Below are 21,018 nucleotides of genomic sequence, written 5' to 3'. Positions count from 1 at the left end.
TATGGTGTGGCTGATGTGATTAGGTCCTACGATGGTGTCCCTTGAATAGATATGTGGACAGAGTTGGCAACGGGCTTTGTTGCAAGGATAGGTTCCTGGGCTAGTGTTTTTGTTGTGTGGTTGCTGGAGAGTATTTGCTTCAGGTTGGGGAGCTGTCTGTAAGCGAGGACTGGCCTGTCTCCCATGATCTGTGAGAGTGAGGGATTGTCCTTCAGGATAGGTTGTAGATCCTTGATGATGCGCTGGAATTGGTCTTGTTACAGTTGGTATGGCAACACACATTTTTTCATGTTCTCTGTGTGTATATCTCTCTCTCCATATATATTATATCTATCTATCTTCCTACTGTATTTTCCACTGCATGCATCCGATGAAGTGGGTTTTAGCCCACGAAAGCTTATGCCCAAATAAATTTGTTAGTCTCTAAGGCGCCACAAGTACTCCTCGTTTTCTTTGTGTAACTGTTGTTTTTCAAGATGTGTTGCTCACGTCCATCCCACGTTAGGTGTGTATGCGTCACGTGCACAGTTGCTTGAGATTTTTCTCTCAGTGGTATCCACTGGGCTAGCTCTAGTGCTCTCTGGTGCCATGTGCTCCTGTGCCAGTGTAAGGCGCCCAGCCGGCTCCACACCCTCTCAGTTCCTTCCTCCCAGCTAACTCTGGCAGAGGGGCAGGAGGGTGGGTCATGGAATGGACATGAGCAAGACATCTCGAAGAACAGTTATGGAAAGGTTAGTAATAGCTTTTTCTTCGAGTCATGTCCATTCCACATTAGGTGCCTCCCAAGGTGGGCTCGGAGTTCAGAGACATACAGATTGTAACACTGCTCTACCAAACTTGGCATCATCTCTAGCTTGCTGGGTGATGGCATAATGAGAGGAGAAGGTATGTATCGATGACCATGTCGCTGCTCTGCAGATGTCTTGGATCGGGACCTGGGCCAGAAACACCACTGATGAAGCCTGAGCTCTCGTTGAATGGACAGTCAAGATGGCAGGAAGTGGGACACCCACCTGCTCATAGCACATACAAAACCAGGAAGGGATCCAAGATGAAATTCTCCAGGCCGAAACTAGTAGGCCTTTCATTCTGGCTGCTACTGCCACAAAGAGCTGTGTGGATTTACGAAACAGCTTGGTCCTCTCAAGGTAGAAAGCCAGGGCATGTCTAATATCCAGCGTGTGGAAACGCCGCTCCTCCGATTTTGTGTGTGGTTTTGGGGAGAAAACCTGATTACTATGAAGCTGCGAGACCACCTTTGGGAGGAATGCTGGATGGGGGCACAGTTTAACCTTGTCCGTAAAAAACACTGTATACACGGGTTGTGACGTAAGGGCCCTCATTTCTGATACCCCTCCTGGCTGAGATAATCACCATCAGGAAGGCAATATTCCAGGAGAGACACAACAGAGGGCATGATGCCAGTGGCTCAAAGGGAGGGCCCGTGATTCTGGACAGGGATGAGAGTTGACTTGCCCATTTATCAATACGCCCAGGGCTCAGAAGGTAGCTTGGACCAGACTGATGCTGGCTCTCACATGGGCCTCCGACCAGCTCTTGATCAGCCAGTTGTCGAGGTAAGGGTAGACTGATACACCTTGCCTTCACATCATGCAGCTCTGAGTATTGGTACCGGGCTCAGTACTGGAATCCGGGTGGCACAACGGAGCGGCCCTTCTCTCTGACACCACTGTGTATGAATGGCTGGAAGGCACTCCCAGTACCAGGAGAAAATCCCATGGATTCCTACATAAGCCACTGCCCACCAGGCCACCGGGATCTGATGAAACATAGGTTGGGTACTGGTATTGGCCCCTTGATTGGGTGCTGACTTCACCTCTGATCTTGAGGAAAAGTCAGTTTGGAGGGATTGTAGGGGGCTGGAACCCCTTGCCTCTGTAAGCCAGTGCCAAGGGTTCAGGGAACGGTGCTGGAGCAACAAATTCTTTGCTGACATCAGCAGGGTCAGTTTCCCTCTGGTTGGTACCAGTGGACTCAGTGCCGGATAGGAGCTCAAGACAACATGCTCCCTTCTGCTCGATGACCTCGTCGGTGCCAGAACGTGCTCTGCCAGAGTCGGCAGTACTAGGAGAGCCATTTGGTCCCTGGCCACTGCAAATGTCTCCAGGGTGGACAGCACTGAGATCCTGCTGGTGCCATGATGACCTCCCAGTGTCGGTGGATGGTCCTGTACCAGACTCAGCGGCACCTGTGAGCAGGATGGAGTCGATGGTGTCACAAGCAGAGTGGGGGTAAAGGAGTGGCCAGACACAGGTTGCGCACTGCTGCACTCTCCGTGTTTGTCCTTCCTCGATTCTGGGGAATGTCCCCTCTTGGATCGTTGTTTCTTGTGTTTTTTCCTCAGCACTGGTGAAGGGGAATGGAGCCAAGAGACCAGTGCCACTGGAGGAGCACTCCACACCAATGTCTGACCAGCTTGGCTTTGATACTGGTCTGAGCCTGGCTTCCATCAGGATAGAACTTAGCCTAACATTCCTGTCCTTTTTCATATGAGGCTTGAACTGGCAGTAGATCTGGCAATGCTCTCGAATGTGATCCTCCCCGAGACACTTCAGACAGCTGGAGTGCTGGTTGCCCACCGGCATGGGCTTGCCACAGGAGGCACAGGATTTGAAGTCCAAAGACTGGGGGCGGAGGATGCCCTTCTAAGCTAAATGTGGAAGGTTTAACTATATACACTACTACTAAAAGAAATACCTGTAAATACCTGTATTCTTTACTACTTAAATGCTCTGCTTTAAGCTTCAAATCTTGCTAACTTTTATAGCTTTTTCTCTATTCCAAATGATTACTACAGAGGCTAATTGAAATGAATTAAACCTATTTGGATTCTTACAATACGAACCTTAGAATTAACAAGTGAAACTTACCACAAATTTCCCAATGAACAAATCAGTCACCTTATTAACCAGGCACCCAACTCATATAAAAGCAATTCAGACAAAAGTGATGTAGAGTTGAAAAAAATGTACCTAATTAAGTAATAAGAAACTGCAGTGCGTAAATTGTGTAATAATTTACATCTGCTGAGTTGTTATAACTAAAATCCTTCACACTTGCAGCAGAATGACAGTAATATTTCAATTTATGGAGTGTACTACTGTACTAATTCATTAGTAGTTTCAAATATAAATAGCTTTTTTTTTTTTAAAACACATATGGACAAATTGGAAAGGGTCCAGAGGAGAGCAATAAAAATGATAAAAGCTTTAGAAAATCTGATTTATGAGGAAAGGTTAAAAAAATTGGGCATGTTTAGTCCTGAGAAAAGAAGACTGAGGAGGGACCTGATAACTGTCTTCCAATATGTTAAGGGCTGTTAAAAGAGGACGATGATCAATTTTCTCCAAGTCCACTGAAGGTAGGACAAGAAGTAATGCACTTAATCTGCAGCAAGAGAGATTTTGGTTAGATATTAGAAAAAACTTTCTAATGGTAAGGGTATTTAAACTCTGGAAGAGGCTTCCAAGGGAGATTGTGGAGTCCCTGTTATTGGAAGCTTTTAAAAACAAGTTGGACAAACACGGTCAAGGATGGTCTAGGTTTACTTATTCGTTCAGTGGCAAAGGGGATTGGACTTGATGGCTTCTTGGGGTCCCTTCCAGCCCTACATTTTGTCTATGATATATTCTCCCATAATGATGTAGTTTATGACATGAAGACATTCTTAGGAAAAGACCATATATTGTTTTAAATTAAGCTACCACTTCAATAGTAACGGCTTTAAGATCTGTTGAACTCATGTTACTTTTAGTTTGAGAACTTAGACTTGGATCTACAAAGGAACTTTGCCACAATGCCTAACTTTTAGATGCATAGCAAAATCACTGGAATCCACAAAGCCTGAGTTAGGCACCTAAGAATGGGATACACAAAAGCCAGGCCTCTAGGTGGGGCCACCTAAGCTAGCCAATGGGAAATAGTGATGAGAGAAGTATGTCCTAAGCCCTGTTCCTCTCACAGATTTCAGCACCTAAATCCAGGCTATAGGGAGGCACCTACTTCTGTTTGCAATCCACAACTGGAAACCCATCTCCCCTTTCTTGGAGTTAGACAGCTTAGGTGGCTAAGCTGTTTTTGCAATTTCCCACAAAACAGCTGGGGGGATAGGCCTCTATTACAACCTTTAATCCAGTGGTTAGGGTACTCAGCCAGTGTGTGGGAGATCCCAGTTCAATTTCCTTCTCTGCCTAATAGGATGTTTAGTCGAGTATAGTGTCCTGAGAACAGTGAATGGAGAATTAGCTCCCTGTTGCTGCGAATGAATTTTAAATGAAGTCTATAACAAGATCTTTCAGCATCCATCTCCAACATATCTGATCCGCTGAGACTGAAGAAAGGATGAACAGCCTTGGATGAATAGCATCCATCCACCACTTCAAGCCATCATGCTATAAACCAGAGGTGGAAAAACTACGGGCTGCGGGCCAAATCCGGCCTGTGGGACCGTCCTGCCTGGCTCCTGAGCTCCCAGCCAGGGAGGCTAGCCCCCGGCCCCTCCCCAGCTGTCCCCCCTACCCTGCAGCTTCAGCTTGCTGCACAGGCAGCATGGCTAGCGCACGCCCACTTCCTACGCTTTCCAATAAGCCTGTCCTGCCACTCTGAGCGGCATGGTAAGGGAGCGGCGGGGGTGGATAAGGGGCAGGAGGTCCTGTGGGGCAGTCACGGGACAGGGGACGGTTGGATGGGGCGGAGGGTGGGGGTGGTCAGGAGACAGGGAGCAGGGAGGCTTGGATGGGGGTAGAGTCCAGGGGGTCCTGGGAGCAGGAGGGGTTGGATGGGGGTGGGGTCGGATAGGGGGTGGGGTCCTGGGGGGACAGTTAGGGTTGGGGGTCCCGAGTGGGAGGCCTGTTGTGGGGCAGGGTGTGGATAGGGGGTGGGGTCCTGGGGGGCAGTTAGGGGCGGGGGGTCCTGGGAGGAGGCAGTCAGGGGACAAGGAGCAGGGGGGGTTGGATGAGACAGGGGTTCTGAGGGGGGCAGTCGGGGACAGGAAGTAGGAAGGGTCGGATGGGGGAGGGGGCCAGGCTGTTTGGGGAGGCACAGCCTTCCCTACCCTGCCCTCCATACCGTTTCGCAACCCCGATGTGGCCTTCGGGCCAAAAAGTTTGCCCACCCCTGCTATAAACCACTTTTGCATTCCCCGAATCCCGGTCCTGCTGTGCACCAGTTCAGTAGCCTCAAGCAACTAATATGGCATCTAGGAATTGCTGGGACCCATGGGAGCTCCTGTCATGCCTCCCCCGACAAACACACACTAAACTGGCAGGCACATGTGTGGCATGGGAGCTACTACGCTAGCTTTATGCCTTAAAAAGATTCATCTCTAATGGGGTGATTCTCCAGTGGCTAGCTAAGCTGATTTTAGGACTGCCTTGCACTGCTGGTGCAATGTAACAGAGCTGCAGTGCAAGGAAAAAACTGTTCATACATCTCATTTTATTACAAAATGAGGGATAAATGTAGAGCCTTTTCATCATCAACAACAAAAAATAACTTTTCAAGACACGGATGTAGAAATACTGGCAACTATAAATCTTTAACATGTATTATACTTTTGCTGAGTCCAGGATAAAAATTCTAAAGGTGCAGAGGCCAGTACTTAGTGGCCCATGGGTCGGATCTGACTGACTCACAAATTCTAATAATTTTGCCTGGACAAATGAAGTTGTTAACTATTTATTTCTACAGATTCAAAGCTCACGTTAAAACCCACTTATTTTAGAGTAAACTCTACCTGCGAGAATGCTGGCAGGGCTATTACATTAATTCCTGCATCACCGTTTGGTTCTTGGAGGTCTGGTATTTGTAAGAGAACTGTTCCAACTGGCTGTGGCAGAAACTCATTGTTACACCCATTCATGGGCTCTTTTTTGCTATCACCATAAGTCTCTCCCTGTTGAATTGCGTACATTTGCTCTACTTGTTCTCTGAGATCAGATGGCAGTGCTTCCAAGACAGATTGATCTAACTGCAAATAAAATAAAATAAAAAGGTCATTAGATGTTTGGAGAACCAAGAACATAAGAACATAAAAACAGTTAAAAAGAGTCACAGTACTTATTTTACAAACTGAAATTAGAAGAAATTAAAACTCAACAATGGACATCCTAATTTGTATACACAAGCTGACTTGGGAATCTGACAGTACTGAATGTTGTAGCACAGTGGTTCTCAAACCTTTATACTGGTGACCCCTTTCACATAGCAAGCCTCTGAGTGCGACCCCCCCCTTATAAATTAAAAACACTTTTTAATATATTTAATATCATTATAAATGCTGGATGAAAAGCAGGGTTTCGGGTGGAGGCTGACAGCTCGTGACCCCCCCCACGGGTCCTGACCCCCAGTTTGAGAACCCCTGTTGTAGCAGCTGTATTATGTAAAAGGCAAAATTAAGTTAGTACACATAAATGCTTAGTCTTGTATTTTTACAAATAATATTTAACATAGTAAATATAAATCCTATATAAACTTTCCTTCACATTCATCTAACCTTCATTATAATCCTAAATAACTAATATGAATAAAATATTGGCAACATATATATTGATTTGAACATAAGTCTTCTATCTGGTCTAAAGCAGTTGACTGATCATTCAGCAATACAGCAACTGACGATCATTCAGTTTAGTACCAGGATATTTATATATATGCTCCAATTTACTTTGGTGTTACTAATCTGGTGTATTTACCGCAAGATGAGACTTCTCACTGCCATATTTGTAACATAGGTTTTGTTAGTACAGTCAGTAAATTTAGGATATGCTCTTCCCCCAAAACCATAAACACCATTCAATAATCAAGTCCGTTCTCAACAGTTGGTCCCAGGGGTAGATTTCCATAAAACATAAAATTACTAACATCAAACAAATGAAATGGTGCATCAGATTCCAAAAGCTGAAATATTTAATTGCAGCTCCCTGAGTGACAGAGAGTATGATTGATAATCACAATAGGAACATCTTAAATGTAGATTTGAATCCATGTTGCTCAAGATTATTATTACTGTAGCACCTAGGAGACCCAGACATGGACAAGGACTACACTGTTGTATTTGTAGGCCAGTGGTGGGCAACCTGTGGCCCATCAGGGTAATCTGCTGGCGGGCCAGGAGACAGTGTTTACATTGACCGTTGGCAGGCATGGCCGCCTGCAGCTCCCAGTGGCCACAGTTCACCGTTCCCAGCCAATGGGAGCTAGGGGAAGTGGTGCAGGCCATAGGGCCACTGGGAGCTGTGGACCGTCAATGTAAACACTGTCTCACGGCCCACCAGCAGATTATCCTGACGGGCCCTATGCGGCCCGCAGGTTGCCCACCACTGTTGTAGGCTCTGTACAAATACAGAACAAAAAGAAAGTCTCTAAAATGAAAGGCAAATAGCAATCTGTACAGAATGAAATACTGTATTTGCTGGTAAGTGTTGCAAATACAGGTTTCAGGGGAGTATTCCAGATGCTTTCTTCTACTGATTATCCTTAAGAGAAATTTTAAAATCTCATACCCAGGGCACAGCACAGGGGTATATAATTGCAGGATTTTATCAACAAAAGGAAATATAACATTAAATATAGGAGCTTATTTTGTTAGGTCACTGTCTATTTTCTTCACCATAAATGAGGTTGGAAAGAATAAAAGGAGAGCAACATCTGCTTCTATGCTTTGGTTCATTGGGACAATTTTGAATTTCTGAATAATCTAACCATTTCTAAGCATACTGAATTATAGTACAAGAAAAGGGGGCTTTTCAAATTCTATTACTTTTTTATTTTGTTTAATATAGTAAACAAAAACAACATGGCAAAATCTGAATTACATCATTTGAACCTTTTGAATTAGTTGTGTTACTAATTAATTAGTAAGGTAAAGTGTATCCTTGTGCGGAGCAGAATTCTTATTTAGCTCTAGTCAGGTATTAGGATGAGCAAGTGTGAATATCAGGACTATAATAAAAGGATAGTAACAGTGCTTAAGAGCGCTACCTTCATGAAAAACATAAATGGTACATTGTAAAAGTCCCCTTTAATAGTTCATTAGTAATTAGCCTATATGGAAAATAGTCCCTATTAATAACATAATAATTAAAGCTCAGCACATACTATAGAATTAAAAAAATACATATTTAAATTCCTAACAGAGTATTGTTATTTTTATTCTACAAGAGCATTAACACAAAAAAAGTGTCGTAACTCTGAGTTAAGTTTTTAGAAGGTCATGATTTTTAAAACCAAGGTTTGTATTTCTTTAAAGAGCTTTAGAGTTGCTGGGTGAAGGGTAATCTATTCAATACTCTGATCTCAGAGTATCTTCTCCTTTTTAGTCCCAGTTCCATTCTCTGACACTGTAAAAAGGAAGAAAAATACTGGAAGAATGACAGTTTTTCCTGTTGGGTATTTACCACCAAAAATAGGAACTGCATTCCTGTACAGTAATTACAAACAAATATGTATCAGAAGTTCCGTACCCCTCACATTTACCTGGGAAGGTGAAGGAACCTCAATACTTAAATTAAGTCTTGATTTTACGCTGATAGGAGTGTGTAAACCATTCCATTTGACTGCAGACTCAGCCTTGCTGGTAATGGGATTGAGACCAGATGTCAGATGGGTAGTGAGAGATGGCAGAAAAGTGCATGTTCTTGATGCAGACGATATTTCGAGATCCATAGCAGCCACAAATACTATAAATGTAGAAAACAATATACAGAAAAATTCTCTTAACAGTTCAAAAACAACTTACTTTTCACATGGTAGGAAACTTTAGTTACCCTATGCTTCTACTGAAAAACATTTGGTAGTTTGTGCAATAATGGGAATTGTTAGTGAGAGCCTTTTTCTACTTTAAATATCTACCTTAATTATCCATCTATCTTTTCAAGATTTTGTAGAAGTTCCGATTCCAAACTAATTCATACATCCCTCTTTTTCAGGTGGGATGGAGCAGCAAAACATGCACACAAAGTCTGATTGCTTACATAACTTGAAATGAATTTCTGTTGAAAAATGTTCAGACGCAAAATCAAATTAAAATGAGTTGTGTCTTAAAGGAAGCCAATACGATCACAAACCCAAAATACAACTGACCATGGCAGTTTAAAGCATGCAGTGTTGTTGTCGCCGTGTCAATCCAGGACATTAGAGAGACAAGGTGGGCGAGGTAATATCTTTTCTTCGACCAACTTCTGTTGGTGAGAGAGACAAACTTTCCAGTTTATACAGAGCTCTTCTTCAGGTCTGGGAAATGTACTCAGAGCATCACAGTTAAATACAAGTTGAAACAGATTGTTTAGCAAAAGTAGTTACTGACCTTCTTTATGTTCTTCTTCTGAAGATTTCTTAGTTTTTTGAACATGTAGAAGATCGATAACTGAATGTGATCCCCCAGGTAAATGTCCAGATGGTACTGATGAGCGAGAGGAAACAGCTGAAGTGGTTTTATTGATGGGAACTAACTGATGCACCTGAATTCCAACCTCAAAACAAAAACACATTTTGTATCCTTATTTCTAATCACAAAGTCAAGAACAGTAACAAATAAGGGCAATTTAAACTGACAAATTTTATGGAGTTTTTTTTTTTTTTTAAATATATAAACTCTCCCAACCCGCCTGACCAAAACCATCCACCTACTACTAGAGGAAAAATATTTTGTAGGCACTAAAAATAAAATCAGCCCCCCAAGTCAACAGCTAAGAAATTACGAAAGTGCCACCCTTCTTCATTTCTCTGGGGTAAAGTAAAGAAAAAGTGTGTGTCAACAGGATCATATGAACAATTTATATAACTGATATTGGTTTTACTAAATTATACAAACTCCCCAAACTCAAACAAGTATATATATTGCAACCAGGATTAGAAATTTATACTAACTCAGAGAAGTACCCATGACAGCTGAAAGATGTATCGAGTGAGGGATACTATTTTTTTCTCCCAATTCACTGATCTAATCTATACTACACTTACCACTTCAGTATCTGAATATCAGACGAACAGTGAAGGTCCATGCCAAGTGCACAAGGGCAGGGTTTCCCCCAAAGTGCAATAGAAACAAACATACTTTCATTTTCTACCAGATACATTTCCTGCCCAGAAAAGCTTTCCTCACCTTTAATTTAGTCCAAAATCATATCCAAAACAAAACAGCAGAAGTATTTTTAAAAATTATTTTGCCCAATTCAATGGTGCACCTGGGTACCATTTGCAGGCTTATCTCCAACTTTCCTAAAATCTTGAACGGGAAATCCTGAGATAGAGTACGACAGGCCACACCAAGCATGAAATAAGCGGTGGGTGGATGGCTGCTATGACTTTTTCTATGTTTATATAGCTAGGAAATTATTCACTGCCAATTAGTTTAGCTGAAACTGTGATATTAAACTGTGAAACCTCTCTCTATAAAAATGGCCTGTTTGGGCTTCCACATTTCTATTCTAAAAAGATTACTAAATTAAGTGTACTCAGTTTACAAATAGGCAAGTTGTACTTTATCATATGTAAAAGTGGCAAAGAGTTCTGTGGCACCTTATAGACTAACGGACGTACTGGACCATAAGCTTTCGTGGGCGACACACGAAAGCTTATCCTCCAATACGTCTGTTAGTCTATAAGGTGCCACAGGTCTCTTTGCTGCTTTTACAGATCCAGACTAACACGGCTACTCGTCTGATACTTTATCATAAGTGAAACTATTACCCTGTTAATGTCAATCCAAATCTGTGCAGCCTAGTAAAGTTAATAAAATATATCCATGTAGAGCAGGAAACGTAAAAAACAGAAACTTGAACTCTTTGTTTTATTAACTCACCCCTCGCATATCTGATATATTCAGTTTCATTGTGTGAAACATGTTTAGTGTTTCTTTCCCGATTACTTTTGCACTATCTGTTGCATGGTCAAGAGTTACAGTTCTGCAATGAATAAAATACATTTAAAGAAAAGATGCATTACAAAATTGCAAAGACTTTACATTATTAATTCCAGACATCATCTCAAAGAAAGATATACTACTTGATTCCATGGAGGAAAATAATTTCTAAGTCTACAAAATTGGATTAACAATTTTTAGGAAAACTAGGACAAATACACTATAGAAACATTGATTAAAATCAATACTTATGAGAGATGATTACCAGTCTAAGACAATTTTAAAAAATTCTGGATTATTAAGTTTATAGGGAGGAAGGGAGAAACATTTTTGTCCTCAATAATTAACTAATATTAATGATCTGATAGGTGAGAAACCAAGGTTTTACTGAAACCATCTGAATACGTATATAGCAGCCAGAGGTGTAGAGGAGTCTGTAACTACACTATTTCAGTTTCAGTCTTCTTTCCTTCAAACCCTGAAGGATGCACTGGTGGCATCAAGCTCATTCTTTCCCACTCCTGCTTCATCTAACACCTACTATCTTCTCCCAATATTGTCTCATTGTTTCTGTTGCTTGGTCTGTATCTAGCTGTTGTCTTGTCTTATACTTAGATTGTAAGTTCTTTGGTGCGGTGACTATATTTTTATTTTCTATTTGTACAGCACCTAATACAATTGGTTGCTAGTCCAAGACTAAAGCTCGTAAGTGCTATAATAAAACATATAATAAACAACATGTCTCACAACTTTCTAACCTCTGAAGTATATTCTGTTCACCTTTCCTCTCCTTTTCTGTAAGTGCAGCTGTCATTTATTGTTTTTCATATTCCTTGTCCTTTCTTTCTAATTTGGACACATTTGGCTCCCCTTCCTTTCTCCTCCCATATTCTCCATTTTTATCCTGGATGAGTTCAGTTTTCAGACTGATGATTGATTCTGCTGCTTCTCACTTCTACTTTACTTCCTCTTCTAGCTCTAGATCTACTGCTCAATACACCTATGAAAGGGATCAGTACTAATACTTTTCTTATGGGACAAATCTAAGCAGTAATAATTGATTTGTGTAAAGCATTTGTACAGCATGCTATTTTACTTTACTTAACAGACTTAACAGAGACTATTAGCTTTGGAAAAACCCTATTGCATTCTATCTATATCAACAGTATTACATCAGATAGTTTTACTACATAAACAGGGTGCCAGAACTTCTCTTAGATCTAATCTTATTTTCAGCATGATACAGAAAGGTGCATGTTCTCAAGGTCACCTTTTATAAAAAAATTAGTATTTATTCTGTGTATACTTCTCCGAAATCAGTTTGAGAGTGTACTATCGTAGACTTTTAACCAAAAAAACAAAAACAAAAACAAAAAAAAACCCAATCATTTTTGGATTTGCTAAATTCAAGGAACCGTACACTTTAATAGATATGTGGCAGGCAATTAGTGCTACATACTGGAGTAGTGTGTCAGTAAGTATTACCAATTATTATTTTCTTGTTTCAAACAAGAAAAAAGCATAAAGCCTCACCAAGGCTATTTTTTTTTTATGGTTTGTAATTAGCCTTCTGGAATCCCTGAAAAGATTTATTGGAAGCTGAACATCACATAAAGATTAGACTGGGGTGCTCTTCTGATTGGTGCTGCTGACTGTACCACAGTGCTGAAGAATATTAACGCACAATTGTTAGAATTGTGTCAAGGTCGGTATTTGCAGCCAGCTGCTCTTCCAAAAGTGATTTTGACTGACAAAGCCTTTTCGGGAAGGCTTTGCAGACCAAACCACCCCTGCTTATTTCAAGACCATCACAATGAAGTTCCTTTTCTACTTCTAAAGGAGACTGGAAGGAGAGATATTAGTCTCTAAACTCCTCTAAGATTGTAAGAGGGACATGTATTTAAGACATTTTCCCATGAAAATCCTATAGTCATGTTTCTATAGGAAAACAAGAACACCTAGGACTATATTAAGCAAAATGTATAGGAAGTTTGAGAACACTACTGCAACTATTATATAGTTATAGATACTATATAAAGTCCAATTTTGCAAGGCAAAAAGCATCTTTAATGCCCTTTATGTTTTACTGGGAGTTCACAGGGCTCAGCATGCTGCAGAAGTGGGTCCATACCTACATAATGATAAGTTTTTAATTCTATGCAAGGTTACCTGGCAATGTTGTCACAGATTCCATGGCCTCCAAATTTTGCAGGTTCTACAGGGGCCCCAGCCTTTCTGACCATTATTTTAAGAGTTAATCGTTTACCCTTCATCCCAGCAGCTTCAAGTCTATGTTGGATCTCTTCTGAAAGACTCAGAAGGAAAGCTTCTGCTTCCTTAGGCTAAAAGGAAGAGAAAAAAAAGCTCTTTATCACTCTCTGTCATGTATCTGATGTAGAGAGCTAAAATGTCTTTAAAAATTAAAAAAGTACTTTAGTTAATTTATTTCATGTAGTTTTGGCACTAACGGGTACACTATAAAGATTTTAAAAATAAAAAAGAGCACAGCCAACTGACTGCAGCAAGAAAACTCATAGGTAAAAGTGCCTCTTTTTTAACTTGCTCTGTTTTGCCTCTGAATAGAAGGAGAATTTTCATTGCATGCATACTGCTATACTAATGTATGACAAATCTGAGGATACAAATTTCATATAATTTTGTCATTTGTAGTCAGAGGAGCATGTTCTGGCAACATCTGAGGTAAATCACACACTTTTGAGATGTGGAACATTGAAAAATTAGTTTTATTTTTCTACAAAAAAGTGCAACTTCTTTGTAGAGTCATTTTAAGAACAGCCTGATGCACAAACTTCAAGTTGTTTTATTCAAGAGATTTTGATGACGACTAGTACGAACGCTGAAAAGAGGAAGTCACTCACTTTGTGCAATAACGATAGTTTTTCTAGATGTGTTTCCCTATGGGTGCTCCACTGTAAGCTTATCTGCACCTCTAATCAGAGATTTTAGGTAGTGGTGTCAGTTCAGCCTGCACATGTGCTCTCCCTCCCATGCTGCTTCAAGGCTATCTACATTGTCAGGGTGAACCCCCCTCAGTTCCTTCTCTACACAGAGTCCCTTATAGGGAACACCGAAATAGAGGGGAGGAGGGCAGGTTATGGAGCACCCACAGGGACATACATCTCAAAGAACCATTGCACAAGGTGAGTAACTCCCTCTTCTTTGAGTAGTCCCACTGTAGGTGACTTCACAGCAATATCCTCCTTGGAAGGCTGAGGCTTTGGAGTGGAGGTGGTTACTATAGAGAGTACTATGGAGCCAAAGACGGCAGCGGAGGCTGAATCTCCAGTCATCGCATAATGATCTATGAATGTGTGGACAGAGGCCCAAGTTGCTGCTCTGCAGATTTACAAGATAGGGACATCTTTAAGGAATGTGACCAATGTAGAAATTGACCTCGTGAAGTGTGTACGATTCCAGACAGAAGCAACAGGTTGAGCCCTTGATAAAAGTGATTAATGCAACTTTAGACCCATTTGGATAGAATCATAGAACTGGAAGGAACCTCAACAGGTCATCTAGTCCAGTCCCTTGCACTCAAGGCAGGACTAAGTATTATCTAGACCATCCCTGACAGGTGTTTGTCCAACCTGCTCTTAAAAAATCCCCAGTGATGGAAATTTCACATCCTCCCTAGGCAATTTATTCCAGTGCTTAACCACTCGGATAGTCAAGAAATTTTTCCTAATGTCCAACCTAAACCACCTTGCTACAATTTAAGCCCACTGCTTCTTGTCCTATCTCCAGAGGTTAAGAAGAACATTTTTTTCTCCCTCCTCCTGTCACAGCCTTTTATGTACTTGAAAACTGTTATGTCCCCTCTGTCGTCTCTTCTCCAGACTAAACAAACCCAATTTTTTCAATCTTCCCTCACAGACCTTTAATCATTTTTGTTGCTCTTCTCTGGACTTTCTGTAATTTGTCCACATCTTTCCTGAAATGTGGCGCCCAGAACTGGACACAATACTCCAGTTGAGGCCCAATCAGCGCAGAGTAGAGCGAAATAATTACTTCTCGTGTCTTGCTTACAATACTCCTGCTAATACATTCCAGAACGATGTTTGCTTTTTTTGCAACAGCATTACACTGTTGACTCATATTTAGCTTGTGATCCACCATGATCCCCAGATCCCTTTCCGCAGTACTCCTTCCTAGGCAGTCATTTCCCATTCTGTATGTATCCCATTTTTGGATAGTCTTTGAGCTGATATGGTGGAGCCTTAGATTTTTCCGTGAATGAAAGGAAGAGTTTAGGTGACTTCCTGAAGTCCTTAGTCCTCTGCAAGTAGAATCCTAGTGCTCTTCTAATATCTAGCATAAGCAGAATCACCTCCCTGTTGCCACAGTGTGATTTTGGGAAAAAACCAGGAGGATGGATCTGTTGATTCATATGGAAAGTGGAGGCAATTTTAGGGAGAACTTGGAATGCAGCCTTTAAAAAGCCTTTGTCTTTAAAAAACGACAGCATATGCTGGGTGTGCCATGAAGATCACTATTTCTCCTACGCTCCTAGCTGAGGTAATGGCAGTTAGAAATGCTGTCTTCATGGACAGGTGTAAGAGAGAGCAAGTTGCCATGGGATCAAAGGGAGGTCTAGTCAAAGCTCTGAGGTTAAGATCCTAGGTTGGAGAGGGTGGTCTCATATGTGGAAAGAGATTCCCAATGCCTTTAAGAAATCTATGAGTCAGCGGGTGAGTGAACACTGTGTAACCATCTACCAGATGGCAGAAAGCCGTTATGGCTGCAAGTTGTACCTTAAGGAAGCTCAGAGTTCTGACCTCTTGAGATCTAAAATGAGAGGGAGAGAAGACAAGGTTGGGTATTAGAGTAGCAGCCGTGTTAGTCTGTATCCACAAAAAGAAAAGGAATATACACAGAGAACATTAAATCTCCCCACGGTATTTTCCACTGAATGCATCCAATGAAGTGAGCTGTAGCTTACAAAAGCTATGCTCAAATAAAGTTGTTAGTCTCTAAGGTGCCACAAGTACTCCTTTTCTTTTTGAGGTTGGGTATGTGTACTCAGAATGACACCAAACTTGGAATCATTTCCATTTTCGTAGGTAAGTATGTTGAGTGGTTGACTTTTGGCTGTGAAGCAACATGTCTTTCACCTAGTCAGAGCATTCTACCTCTAAGTCTTGGAACCAAGAAGGAGCCAAGACAGGAGGTGGAGGACCCACAGGTTGGGATGAAGAATTAGCCCGTTGCTTTGAGAGAGCAGGTGGGGAATGGGCTGAAGAGGAACCCGAGGAAGTATTGCCATCTGTGTCAGGTAAGGGAACCAGAATTGTCTTGGCCAGGAAGGGGCACTCAGAATAACTCTCACTTTGACTCTTTCAACAGAACCTTGGACAGAAGAGGAAATGGGGGAAAGGCATACAAGAGGTTCTTGTCCCATGGGAGGATGAGGGCATCTCCCAGTGAATGTTTCCCCAGGCCAGCCCTGGATCAGTAACAAGGACATTTCTTGTTCCGGTAAGTAGCAAAAAGATCTGTAGTTGGGGTGCCCCAAAGGGCAAATATGTCTTGAAGCACCTCTGAATTCGGTTCCCATGTATGGTTATGAGAAAAGTTCCGACACACTGTGACCTGTCACGTTCTATATCCCTGGTAGATTGACAGCGGAGATGAACACGTTGTGGTGGATGCACCAATTCCAAAATTTGAGTGCTTCCGTGCAGAGGGAGGGAGATCTGGCACTCCCCTCTGGCGATTTATGTAACACATATAGGTCATATTGTCCATCATGACCTTTGAGTAGGTGTTCTTGATGAAAGCAGAAAGTGTGCACAGGGCCCTTAGCTCTAAAAGGCTGATATAGAAGGTTGCTTCTGTGGAAGACCACTTGCCTTGAACCTTATGGTCGTGTAGGTGAGCTCCCCAGCCTATTAGGGAGGCATCTGTTGTTAGAGTCAGCGTTGGTGGCGGCTGCACGAAGGGAATGCTTGCTCAGACATTGGATGGATCTCTCCACCAGTCAAGGGAGTGCTTTACTGCGGAGGGCAGTGATATCAGTTTGGTTAGTCTGTCCCTGTTTGGGGAATATACAGAAGTGAGCCACATCTCAAGACATGTCATCAACATCCAGCGTTTGGGGTGACAAAGGTGCATGCTGCCATATGACCCAGCAGCTGCAGGCAGTTTCTGGCTGATGTCTGAGGGCTGGCCTGGACTGTTGCATGAGACTAGTCCGAGTGGTGAGTCTGTGTAGCAGAAGGAAGGCTCTCGTTTGTACTGCATTGAGGTCGGCGCTGATAAACTCCAGTTGTACCAGGGTCAGTGTCAATTTCTCTAAGTTGAGCTGTAGACCCAGCAGCATGAAAGTGCGCATGTCGTCTGGATGGCAAGTACAGCGTCTTGAAACAAGGGAGCCCTGAGGAGGCAGTTGTCTAGGTACAGTAACTCCTCAATTAAAGTTGTCCCGGTTAACATTGTTTCATTGCTGATCAATTAGAGAACATGCTCATTTAAAGTTGTGCAATGCTCCCTTATATCATCGTTTGGCAGCCACGTGCTTTGTTCACTGCTTGCAGGAAGAGCAGTCCATTGTAGCCAGCTGGTGGGGGCTTGGAACCAGGGTGGATCGGCAGCCCCCCCATCAGCTCCCCATTCCCCTAAGTTCTCTGTGCAGCAGCTGCCCAGAAGGCTATCAATTGCCGGCATTTCAGCTGTCCTTCCCCTCACTGCTGTGTGCTGCTCTTGCCCTCTGCCTTGGAGCTGCTCCCCGGAGCCTCCTGCTTGCTGTGAAGGGCAGGGGGTGGGGGGAAAGAGGGGCTAATGTCAGGGTGTCCCCCTCCCCCATGCTCCCCGCTTAGGCTATTTCCATAGAGCATGGCAGGGCTCAGGACGGAGGGAGCTTCCTGGCAGCAGCTTCTGTCTCAACTTGCTGATCTACTTAAAAAGGCAGTGTACTTAGAGTGGCATCAGTGTACTTAAAGGGGCAATGTGCATCTCTCTCTCTTACACAAACGGTGTGTGTCTCTGTCTGCCATGCTATTCCCCCCCCCGCCCCACATTCGTGCTGTCTTGTAGAGTGTGAGGCTACATTAAAAACAATGGGTTAACCCTTGAGGGCTCAGCTGATTGCTAGCTCATCATTTAGCAGTAAGGCATTCCCTGGGAAATATCCCACCCTCTCACTTCACCAGGTCAACCAAGATTCATAATCATCATCCCTGTGTACCAGTATTAAATTGTTTGTTTAAAACTTAAGAGTGTGTAAAGTCGCATTTTTCAGGAACATAACTACAACATTAAGCAAGGAGTTACTGTACAGGTAAATCACATTGCCCAGCGTTCACAGGTGGGCCCCCTACAACGGAGAGAACCTTGGAGAATACGCTGGGTACAGATGAGAGGCAGAACTGGAGCACCCTGTACTGATAATGGTCCTGCTGGAAGTAAACCATAGGAATCTCCGGTGTGATGGTTGTATCAAGATGTGGAAGTAAGCATCTTGTAGGTCGAGGGCCAAAAACCAATTTTCTTGCTCTAGAGCTGGAATAATGTCTGCTAACATGACCATCTTGAACTTCTGAGCCTTCATGTATTAGTTTAATGCTTTTAGATCTAGAATGGGCCTTCAAACTCCCTTGACCATGGAGATCAGGAAATAAAGGGAGTAAAACCCTTTGCCCTTGAGTTGTGCTGGGACTGGTACTATGGCCCCTAAGTGTAACAGATGATCAATTTCCTGGCAAAGCAGGTTCTCATGAGAATGGTCCCTGAAGAGGGACAAGGAAGGAGGGTGGGAATTGGGGAGGGAAGTGAACTGAATGGCATAACCCTCTGAAATAATCTCCAAGACCCATCTGTTGCAGAGGATCCTCTCCAAACTGCTGGGAAAGAGGGCCAGGCAAATTCCAAAGGGGCATGACAGGTGTGTAGATGGCACCTGACATTGCGGTATAGTTGTTTGGGCCTTCGACCAACCCATCAAAAGTGCTTAGAAGAGGCAGTCTGAGAGGTCACAGATTGTGGTGCTGACTGCTTCTGATCCCTGAACCTCTTACGTTGTGGCTTGTAATAGTGCTGAGTGTGGTTACTGAGGAGGTCATGCCCTATGCTATGTCTGAGAAATATATCTTCTCTGTCCCGCAGAGTAGATTCCCAGGGAGCATAATGTGGCCTAGGAATCCTTCAAGGTGCGGAGAGAAGAGTATCTTCTCCGCAAAGAGCTTGGGCCCTTCAAATGGGAGATCTTCCACTGTAGTCTGCGGCTCTTTGGGCAACCCAGAAAAGTGTAGCCAATAAGAGTGTCTCATTACCAGTGCCATAGAGACAGAACAGGCCATTGTATCGGCTGCGTCCAGTGCAGTCTGTAACACCGTTCTGGCTACTAACTGACCTTCTCTGACAATCGCCTGAAACTGTTCCTTTTGTGTCTCCAGTAAATGTTCCAGAAATGCATTGAGTTTCCCACAATTAATAAAATTATATTTGGCCATGGAAGCTTGGTAGTTTGAGACTCTAAACTGCAATGTCGCTGACAAATATGCCTTCCTCTCATAGAAAGGTAGCTTTTCCAATCACAACCATATGGGTCGACTTGGTGTGATGCTGCTTGCCTCATGCATTAACCACATCAACTACCCACGGAGTTGGGTTGTGGATGTTGAAACAGAAAGTTTGCCTGTTTGGGAGGGATGCAGAATTTTTTGTCGGCTCCCTTGCCAGTTGGTGTCTTCCAGATGGACTTTGGTAGGAACTAAAATAGACTCATTAATTGGGAGGGCAATTCTGGGCAAGTAGGAGTTGTGCAGAATATCCACCAGTTTGTGATGTGCATCTACTACCTCCTGTAGGGGAATCTGCAGCTGGTCCACCACCCTCTTAGTAAGGCCTTGCAAGTTCTTGAAATCATCAGCTAGTGATGGGGAAAGGGCATTAAAGCCTCACCTGGTGAAGATAGGGAGAAGTTTGCTGGAGCGAAACTTCCCCTTCAAGACTTTCCTCCTTTTCCTCCTCCTCTGGTTCAGGGGCTCTGGACAGTGATGCTCTAGGAGACCATCAGGCAGACTCTTTCTGAGAGACACTAAATGCCCGTGAATTATGGGATTTGTATGTTGCCTAAGGATCCCAATACGGCCCTGGGGAAGGGGGATGAGTGGTGGGAGTGCCCAAGGGGGCCCATAGATCAAGGTTAGTTTGATGGACTTGAGGAAGACCCGTGATGGTGGGCCACGATGAGAGGCCAGGGAAATGACCTCCTCCTGGTCACTGTCAGACTTGTTACCAAGTAAGGGTGGCACTGGCTGGGGCATTCGTGGTACACAGCCTGGTGCTGAGGGCGAGTCTGGGTGCCAGGATGTGCTCGGTAGCAGGGTCCTGGTACCAAATAATGGGGATTGTGGTTCTTCCCCAACTGTCACATCTCTGGGATACTGGAACTCTTGTGGTACAATTGGCTCACTCGGTACCGTGGAGGAGTGTCCCTGGTACGTTGTCCGTACTGACAGTTGTGAAGGTGCAAAGCGTTCCCTAGACGGGAGCTTTGTCTCACCCAACTGAAGGTTTTCTCAGTGCTGCTCCTTTAGAGGTGGTAGAGTGTTGGTCTTTGTCCTTCGAGGGAAGTTACCACAACCTGACAGCTTGAGCTCCAGGTGCATGTAGGTGGTGTGGCAGAGCTCATAGCAGAAGCACCCTGATGTTTCTGGGTACCGTGGTTCGGAGTAGCCAGTACCAAGGTGGCCACACTGGGGAACCCCTCTGACTGGCCAATGACTCAGTTTGGGGCCTCTGAGCCCTTTCTCTCGAAACTTTTCAGGAGGAATCTGCTGGTCTTTTCGTGACTCTAACCCCTTTGAAGTTGAAGGCTCCAGGGATGATCCAGGGTCAGCACCGGAGTCCCCTGGATGGCTGAAATGTCTTCTCCATAAGGAGAAGTTTTAACTTCAGCTCCCTGTTCTTGCAAGACCTTGGCTTTAGCTAGAGGCAGAGGGAGCACTTCTAAGGGATATGGGACTCTCCCAGGCACGCAGAGGCAACTCTAGAAGCTGGGCATTCCCCTGGGGAGGGAGGTATCACCTTCTAGCAGTGAGGAATGCAGAAGAAAGTTCTTCTTTCCTCTCTTCTTTTATTTCCCCCGCCCTTCTTTTTTAACTGAAAGAATGTAG

At 43.4% G+C, this 21,018-nt stretch overlaps 1 protein-coding gene across 8 annotated transcripts in view; it reads right to left on the bottom strand.

Moving 5' to 3' along the window:
• Window positions 1–21,018, bottom strand: part of REV1 (REV1 DNA directed polymerase) — a 93,180-nt gene that overhangs the window by 20,184 nt on the left and 51,978 nt on the right. For all 8 annotated transcript variants that reach the window (XM_048858007.2, XM_048857996.2, XM_048857978.2 and 5 more), the window contains 5 exons: window positions 13,052–13,224; window positions 10,823–10,925; window positions 9,326–9,491; window positions 8,497–8,699; window positions 5,756–5,989 (listed from right to left, as the gene is read on the bottom strand). In XM_048858007.2, the coding sequence (XP_048713964.2) occupies window positions 5,756–5,989; window positions 8,497–8,699; window positions 9,326–9,491; window positions 10,823–10,925; window positions 13,052–13,224 (879 nt within the window). The remainder of the gene's footprint in view (window positions 1–5,755; window positions 5,990–8,496; window positions 8,700–9,325; window positions 9,492–10,822; window positions 10,926–13,051; window positions 13,225–21,018) is intronic.

The sequence above is a fragment of the Caretta caretta genome, chromosome 1 (genome assembly GCF_965140235.1).
Source record: "Caretta caretta isolate rCarCar2 chromosome 1, rCarCar1.hap1, whole genome shotgun sequence".
In the NCBI taxonomy this organism is placed as follows: domain Eukaryota; kingdom Metazoa; phylum Chordata; order Testudines; family Cheloniidae; genus Caretta; species Caretta caretta.
This window is presented reverse-complemented; position numbering and strand designations above follow the sequence as displayed.